This window comes from Centruroides sculpturatus, unplaced genomic scaffold (assembly GCF_000671375.1).
Source record: "Centruroides sculpturatus isolate CEXI.00-Female unplaced genomic scaffold, Cexi_2.0 scaffold86, whole genome shotgun sequence".
Taxonomy (NCBI): domain Eukaryota; kingdom Metazoa; phylum Arthropoda; class Arachnida; order Scorpiones; family Buthidae; genus Centruroides; species Centruroides sculpturatus.
The window spans coordinates 495194-504981 of record NW_019384475.1 but is presented as its reverse complement, the minus strand read 5'-3'; the positions used below and the strand labels follow the sequence as shown (position 1 = coordinate 504981).

General features: G+C 27.1%; 1 protein-coding gene across 1 annotated transcript in view; it reads left to right on the top strand.

Annotated features, from left to right (window-relative positions):
- Positions 1-9722, top strand: part of LOC111621282 (bone morphogenetic protein 7-like) — a 19995-nt gene extending 10273 nt beyond the window's left edge. The window contains exons 4-5 of the mRNA XM_023363368.1: positions 7779-7937; positions 8710-9722. Of these exons, the coding sequence (XP_023219136.1) occupies positions 7779-7937; positions 8710-9161 (611 nt within the window). The 3' untranslated portion in view covers positions 9162-9722. The remainder of the gene's footprint in view (positions 1-7778; positions 7938-8709) is intronic.
- The last annotated feature ends 66 nt before the right edge of the window (positions 9723-9788 follow it).

The window sequence follows — 9788 nt, the reverse complement described above, 5'->3', positions numbered from 1 at the left end:
GTATTTAAATAATAAATAAATATTTAATAATTATTTAAAGTAATTTAAATTTTTGTGAAGATTATATATTAATATAGGCCTATATATTAGTTTTATAAAATTATTAAAATTAAATAATTAAATTTATGCAAATATAATATAATTGTGTAATAGTTAGGCTATATAAAATTAATATAAATTATTATATGATATAACCGGGTGGTCGTAATTAATATTCTGTTCAATACTGTGTAGGGAAATATTTAGCATGCCAAATGCAACCAAATTTGGTATGGTAACATTTTAGGATATGCGGCAAACATTTTCGCATAAAAAGAAATTAGCACCGAAACTCACTACTATGACTGTTTTGGTGCTGCAAGCAACGAAAAGCAGTTTGCTTTGCATAAACACACATGTAAACATTATTCATCGAATGTCAACAACACTCGATAAATAATGTTGCAGGCTCCAGTAGTCACGTGCAGTGTCACGGCAGTTTGGTACTGTATATCCTATAGCACAGTGTGGAAAGTACTGAGAAAGTTTGTGCATTGTTGTCCATATAAGATTAGTCACAACAGGCAGTTGCTTGTCGCCGACAGGGAAAGCTAACTGACCTTTGCATGACCTTCCTTGCTAGAATAAAAGTGAATGTCTTGGACACGAAAGATCTTATGGAACGACGAGGAATAATATTTTCATCCAAGTTGAACAGTGAACATCTGTAACTCATTTGAGCTACAGAAACCCCTCATGTTTTCCAGCAGATTTCATTGCACTTGCTTAAAATTACATTATGGTGTAGATTCATAGCTATAGTTATCTTTTGACCATTCTTCTAAGAAGCTAATCCTGGTGGATATGTGATTGCTCAGAGATACTGAGAGCAATCTCAGCTGCTCAACACTTTTGCCTTACCCCAATTTACAGCGACAAGGCCTTTATTCTATTACTTCAATGCAAGATAGAGACTTCCATATATGGGACGCTGCGTACAGGCAGTTTTTGCGATATTTCACCGATGACAGTAATTATTCATGCGTTTCCTACTGCCTGGCCACCTCGTTTTCCGAGTCTTAATTCATCTGATTTTTGGTTGTGGAGATGCTTATTAAAGTATGGTTTATCGAGAATCAATCACGGTAGGCCTTTAAACATACTGCTCATTGTCTTTAGAATAGGGATCGCATTGAGCAATATTTTTTTACTTCGCTAAGATCTTTTTATACCAACAATGTCTTGCATAAATAAAATGTCTGTTGCTTGCAGCGACAAAAATACCTTAGTGGCGCGTTTTGGCACTAATGTTTTCTTATGTAAAATGCTTTAACACATTCTATTTTAATACAAAAAACTACAATGTTTCTGTCTTATTGTGTTCTCCAAATACTTTATTTTATTATTAAGTTCTTATACTATAACAAAAAATATACGCTAGTTTCTGCGTATGCTCCTTAAATGTTCTACTTTGTTATTATGCTCTTAAACTGTATTTTTCTCTACACTCTATATTTCTTATTTTTCCTTATTATGCTTTACTTTAAATTACAAAATCTTAATTTTTGCAAAAACTATAAGAGCTAGAAATTTAAAATTTTGTATTCGTTTTACCTATTTATCTATTTTACCCATTATCTAAAATCTCTCTATCTAAAACATCGTTTGTTGGAAAAAATGCATAAAAATCAATGAAGCGTACAAAACGAATACGTTTTTTATATGTTAAAACATTATGACATAAATAGCATCATTTAAAATGTTACAAATCCTACAGTACAGTACTTTTATTCTATATTCTTTATTCTGTATATATATACAGAATAAAGAATATAGAATAAAAGTGAATGTCTTGGACACGAAAGATCTTATGGAACGACGAAGAATAATATTTTCACCTAAGTGGAACAGTGAACATCTGTAATATAGGCTATATATTTACATTAAATTGTGTGTGTTTGAGATAAGCATAAAAGTATAGCAGCGAAGTGGAGCATTTAAACAGCATAACTAGAGACTTTTTTTACATATTAAAGTAGAGCATAAGAGTAGAATAATAAATTTGTTGCTGTTGTTGTTATTGTTGTTATAAAATTAATATATATAAATAAAATATTCTTGATATAATGATAGATTTAAAAAAAAAATGTCATAACAGAATTCACATCTTGTACTTTCAATTTTCTGAAGTGAAAATTGAACAAGATGCGAATTCCTTGATTTTTAAATTTTATTTTATTTTTTTGTTTTCTATATTTTTGAAACTTTTCAGTTTTCTCTTCATATCTCTAACATATCTCTTCTTGTTATTTACTTGATATATTTTCTTCAAATATAACTTATATTTCGCTATCAAAAAATCTACAAACTAAATCGATTTTTCATCAACAGCAACTTATTCCATTTTTTTTTCTTATTTTGTTTTTTTTCTTTTACATATTACAACGTAATTTTTTTGCATGAAATTCTTATAGAAAAAGAAGAACTTCTTACAATTTTAAATTATCTTCTTGTTCTTCTTATTTTTTCATCATTCTTCTTCAATTTTCTTGTTTTTATCTTTAATAATCAATAGTAAATTAAAGTTTTTTTTAAAAAAAAAAAATTGACAGATCGATGAAGGGTTGAATACTTGTAAAAATTTTTTTATATTCGAAAAGTAAATTTAAAATTATTATAATAAATGTTATTTTCGCTGTAATTTTTGATCATTTTTAAGTTTTTTTAGAGCTTTATTTTGATAAGTTTTTAAAAATAATTTTTGAGGTTTTTAAGAAATATTTTGATTTTTTTTAGTAATTAAAAACTTGAAGAATTTCATTAAGCTTTGCATTTTTTAAAATAAGTAGTAAAATTTTATTCGAATTTGTCAATTACAGTACAGTATTTTAAGAAGTTTTACTGCAATTTTTTAAACATTAGATTTTTAATTTACTCAAATTATAATTTTTCTGGTGATAAAAAGGTTTTTGTTTTAATTTTACACATTTTATTATATTATAGTTAGTTCGTATGTTCGCTTGTACTGTTCAGAAAATAAAGGAAAGAAAACTGAAATTTTGTACTCAATTTCTTTCTCCGTTTGCCTATCTGATATATCGAAATAAGCGTTATAAAACTAAAAATTTAAAAATAAGATGATAATAATTTTTTTATTTGTTTTTTTAGTAATATAAATAATAATTTTTGCTGTTTAGATCTCTGAAATGAGATTTATCGCGGGAGCAATGCGATGTAGCCTTTGATTGACATGCTTTAGTTTGTTGGAAGATTAGCTTGAGGGTAGACAAATAGGGTTTAGGATTTGTGGTCGTTGTCATTGGCAGTGTGAACGCAACCTAACGTAAAACTTGTACAGTCGTTGACACGACGTGTAAACTTCGTAATGTTACATTGGGTTATGTAAACTTAATTAAATCAACTTAAATTATATATTCGTTATTTTATGACACGGAAAAGAAATGACGAGAAATATTTTAAACTTATTTAATGTAATTTTATTTCAGATAGCAAAATAAATATGCCGAATTTGATATACTAAATGTAGGCTTATTGTATAGATTAGTTATATGTTCTTGTATACTGTATTTTTTATTGAATGTAGATTATTTGCACTTTTTACACATCCTTTTTTACACATTCTATTATATTTAATCCAGATTATTTATCATTTTCTGCACACTTTGCTATATTGAATATGATTATTTACATTTACCTGTACCAAAAAAGTGAATATTTATATTTATTATTTCAGGAAATAACATTTGACAGATCATAATTCTTATAAATTATTACCGATATACATTTCAAGTATTGCAACTTAAATAATTCTAAATTATGATATATTGACCTGTATAAAAATAGAAATTGAAACAAAGAAAATTGTTTTAAAAAATCATAGTAATAATTTTTAAAAATTGCTATCCAGCTTGTATAATCTTCTGTAATAAGAATATAAATGACACTACTCAGAACGAACTACAGTACATACTTGTAGTTATATTACAGTACTTAAAATATATTCTATATAATAATAATAAACATAAAACAAGTAAATATGATAAATCATAATTAAATAAAACAAAAAAGTCTAATAAAATTTATAAATAAGAATTTTTATTTCATATGAAAAAGTATAAATTGTAGTTTAATATCTTACATTGAAGTAGACTCAGTATCTTTATTTATATAAATATTGTAAATATAAATATAGTATATATTTTTTAATATAAAAACAAATAAAACTATTTCGATTTAATATATAAAAGATAAATATATATATATATCGTATATATTTATCAAACTTTAAAAAAATTGGATACAGTTATAAGACTATAACGAAATTGTTTGTATTACTAGGTAACAGGTGCACTGTAAATAATGTTGTTTATTGTGCTTTGAATTTTTTTTATTGATTTAACCTAAAATTATTTTTATAAAAAAAAAGTAAATCAAATCTTATAAAAATCTTTTTTCTTCTTTTTTAAACTCTGTTTTTATTTAATAAATATTTTTAATACATAAAAGATTTAAGTAAATTTTGATGTAACTTATAAAAATATCATTCCAACTCAAGTAAGTGAAAACAAGTTTTTTGAAAAAATGTTGAAAATAAAAAATAATGCATAAAAATTTAATATATTTTTAATTATTCTTTTTATTTTTATGGATGTTTGTTTTTTAAATATTTCTTATGAATTTAATATTCATTAGTCAAATTATTTTTTTTAAAAAAGTCTATGTTTTTGTTTTATAAACATTTTTAAAATATGAAAGATTAAAGGAAGCGTTGATATAGAGAACATTCTTCAACTCATATAAACAAAAACAAAGTTTTAAGAATATTGAAAATAAATAAATAATTAAAAATTTAAAGTTTATGAAGTAAAAAGATATTATTTTTTTACAACTAAACTTATATAATTTTTTATTATTTTTACTTTTATGAATTTAAAATTTATATCTTCAGTCTACATCCTGTTTATGTTAATATATAGGCTATAGGTTTCAGTTTACATGAAAGCTATAGTCTATATATTACTTCGTATCAAAGCAATATCACGCTGACTTTAATTAATTTAGTAATAATAATTAATAAACTATTTAATAAGCAAATTATGAAGCGATTAATTTCGTTGTTTATTAAATAATATGATTAGAATCGCGACTCTGTAAGCTGTTGGGGCGTAAGATTGATCTTAATACAGAACAAAAGGTCAACATTCAAGCTTATGATACGGGTGCCATTTAACACCAACACAAATTGCTAAGAAATTGAACAAACATCGTTTCATTATCTGTAAATTCGTGTACCACGAGGATCTTAGAAGTCAAAAGTCTACAACAGTGGGTGACTTCAAGGGACAAGCGTGCCATCATAAACATTTCACTTAAAGAAAACAAGCCATTTCAGAAAATCTCATGTGAAGACTCTCTAAATAGATGTTCTTCGAGGCGCCAGAGCTCGATGAATAACTGATGCCGATAGCCTGTCCGAAAACGTCAAATTTATCAAAATGTAGCATGCCTTAATGGCTCAAAGACACAAGTTAGCTAGCCTAGAATTTGCCTAGAAACATTTTTGAGTTATCTTCTGGCAAAAACTAATATTTATGGATACGAAAAACTTTTAACTTGACGGACAAAATTTTTACTAGGCCGATAAAAATTGGATAAAATGTCCAATACAAAGCATGTTTTTGAGGTTGATCACTGATGGTTTGGATTATTTCCGGTTATAGCGGAACGACAAACTTGGGGTCATTTCAGGTAATCGAATATCGCCTGAAGATAGCTGGTGCTCAATTGAAATTTTAAGAGAAAGTTGCGGGTTTTTTAATCGGACAATGCCAGGTTTCCAGTGTCTAGAGAAGAGTTCTTTGAGAATATAGATGTGACCCTGCTTGACAGGCGATCTGTTCACCGCATCTGAACAGTGTTGAGAACCTTTGGGATGATTTATATCATATTGTCTACGGTGCAGGTAAACAATATAATTCTATCCCCAAACTGACAACTCTGCATGGAAACAAATCTTCACGAAACGTATTCGAAAATTGATTGCGTCAATGCTTTAATCGATTGTTCAAAGTTGTGATGAAAAAAGGATTCTTGTGTGTAACCTCTAAGTGTGATAGACTATTATTTTCGGCCATTTCAGAACACATTATTGATATTTCTGTTTCCTGTGGCTAGAACGTGATCGTTTTTACATACAGTACAATTAATTATTAATCTTTCTTGCCGACTTTGGTGCAAGTTAAATAGAAATTTGTCGAAATATTAAATAAAGTCTAAGTGTGATATTACTGTATTTTGAGTAATATAAATTAGTTTTTTTTCACTATTTTGTATAAAAGTTCTAATACATATCAATTTTGTATTATCTTTTTACATAACAAATTAAATTTTGGTGCTTTTCTGTGTCTGTTCAGATAAAAGAAGTTTTCAGATACTTCACTTTTTATTGGAGCTGGATGCAACAAATTATTCATCAGATGGAATGAATGTTACATTCTTAGCGATTATAAATAATAAAACGTCAAAGCTCATAAATTATATATAATTTATGATATAAATTTACTAAACTTTTTATTATTGATCTTGTTTCCTTTAAGTTTTACGAATATTAATTAACTCCTTTCGTTATTTATATTCATTAAAACTTAAGTTTATTAAATATTGATATATGAAGATTAAATAAAAATGTTATTTATAATGCATAGTCAATGTAAAGTTATTATTTTCTAAGTTATTCCCAGTGCAGTGTGGCCTATTTAATCGAAACGACCTCAGTATTGTCTGTGTTGAAAACCGAGACAGAATTAATGAAGTGCGAATACTTTTCTCCTATCATATTCTTGTAAAAATAAATTTTAAATTATTTAAAGTAAAAAAATTAAAAACATTATACCAGTGGGATCTTCAATATCGGATACCTTTACCAAAATCTTTGAAAACTTTATTAGCCTAATCGTATACAGGGAGACCCAAAAGACAAGTTAACCATTGTAAAGAACAAAGTACTGTACTATATAATTCTAATACGTACAATTATTGTGTTAATTATTTTATGACAATAGTGTGGATATTTTGAACAATTTTGATAAAATTTGTTTAAAGAAATTGAATAAAATGGTCTTATCTTGATTATCCTTGTATGATCTTATACATAGGTTATATATATATAAGGGAGCACAAAAGTTAGCTAATTATTATAAAGACTAAATTGTTGTCTTATCTAATTACGTACTTATGCTTATTATCAGGTTTCCAATAATTTTATAAACGAAAAACATATTTTTTAAATTCAGTTTACGATTCATAATCACAAGTGTAGCCTACTTGGAGAAACACAAGCAAAACACGGTTAATAGGCATCTTACAGTTGATTTTCTGGATTTACATTACAAAAATTATGTAAAATCTTCATAAAATATAAATTATTTTTAAAATTCAAATTCACTTGTCAACGAAAACATTTTCCTACTTTAATTTATACAAACATATTATGTATATATTTGCATGATTATTCGAAGAAAGAAAGAATAATTTTATTGATTAAATTCAAAAATTTAGAACAATAAATTCCCAGCAATTGCTATCTTTTGATATCAAGATCCATATTATCGCACAGTTACGACTTCCAACCTTATGTTAACGAGGGTCATAAAAACGGTAAAAGTCGATGGACTAGTATAATAATGGCTTATGCGTGATCCAATTCACTTAATTCCTCAAGAAGAACTAATTTTATATATATTTATTCACGTGTATATTGTTTTTGTTTTTAATCACAGGTCTCTTGGTGACGGTAAAAACTATAATGGGTACCCCAATTACTGATGGCACATTAAGATTTGCCAAAAGACATCAACATCATATTAACAAACAACCGATTTTAGTCCTGTTCAGCGATGATGGAAAGTCAAAGCAGAAATCTTCATTTCCACAATTTGGTAAGAATTTACAATATATTATTTTATTTTCTATATTTCTAAGCTAGTGGCACCCTTTGTTCAGAGCTAACGAAAGAGATGAGAAACCGGGCTCTGGGCCGGAATCTATAATACAATTTTAATAATGAAGTGTAAGAAAATCAATTTATGTAGTTTCAAGTGCATAAAAGAGAAATAAGAAATATGATAAACCTAAAGCGTCACGTCAGAAGGTCTAGAGAGGCCCGGGAGATCCTTGCCCCAGGGCCCATGATCACTTTCCACGACCTTGCCTATATGTATAAACGAAAGGAAACACAACGTTGAAGATTTAATTTTTTTTTTTTTTTATATAAATAGGCTAATATACAAATAAAAATAAAATGTAGAAAAAAATTAGCATTTTTAAACTTTTTTTTTGAGATTTTATGGTGAGAAGTTCCTCGGTGCCATGATATGTCGGTTGAAAATCCCTGTTCTAAAGAGAATAGCTCAATTAAAACAACACGTTCATTTTCTATCATGTAAACAAAAACATTTTATTAAATATATATATAAAAAGGTGTTGGAGAAATGTAAATATGCATGCCGTTTAATAGAATAAGACATATTAGAGTTATATTTGGTAACTTCGATCGATAAATCCAAGTCTGTTGCTTCCTGTCCTTTTAACATAGTTCTTGTTAAATATCATTTAATGATGTTTGTTATGTATATATATATATATATATTTCTTTCTGAATATTCAATAATATCTGAATATTTTTTTTTAAATTGATACTATTTTTAATAGATTTTCATAATTATGGATATCCGGAATTGTCGTATTACAGTCAACTAAATCGTGCACCTACAAATAAAGAATTACCAATAAATAACAGTACAAGTAACGGTCGTTTAAGACGTTCTACAGAAGATAATGTATCAGAGGGGTGTAGTCGACACGAACTTTATGTAGACTTTGAAAAAATAGGATGGTCAACTTGGATAATTTCACCGAAAGGTTACAACGCCTACCATTGCAAAGGAGAATGTTTGTTTCCCTTAGGGCAAAACCAATGGCCCACTAATCACGCGACAGTACAAAGCATTGTCCATCAACTTAGTCTGACTGCAGGGGTAGATACCCCATGCTGTGTACCTAACAAACTCTATTCAATTAGTTTACTGTATTTTGACGAACATGAGAATGTTATCCTCAAACAATACGATGACATGGTTGCTGCAAGTTGCGGTTGCCATTGATTCCCATTGTAAAATTTTCAGTTGTTTGTTCAAATTTAAAACACCAAAGACACCATGGGGCTTTCAATATCTTCGACAATGATGGTGTTGGTGTTTACATCTTTAGTATCTTTTATGTGATATTTATTCTTACAGAACTTTATATATATATATATATTGAAAGAACCCAAGTTTAAGAGTATCCTCAAGAAAAATGTTAAAAAGTCAATGTAAATGTATAGAAACTTTGAAAAATTTTTATTCTTAATGATGAAAACAGTACAAATTTCTACAAAATAATATTTGTCTTTAATTCCATAGCTAAAATATGCACTGATTTGCATCTATTGATGATACATATTGTTAATCAAATAATTTGATGATAAATAAATTTAGGAAATGTGTTCTTTGATGTTTCTAAGGAAACAGATGATTTCTTTGGAAATCTTTGAAAAAATGAAGAATGTTTTATCTTGTAAATATTTTACAGTTGGAAAATAAAGACAAAATGATGTCGCGGTTGTGTTTTTATGTAATTTAAATTATTATTAGGTCATGTCTGTACATAATGTAATCATTGAAGGGAATAAAAAAATGTTAAATTAATTTATTAATATTTTTATTAAAATTAATTATATTGAAATTTAA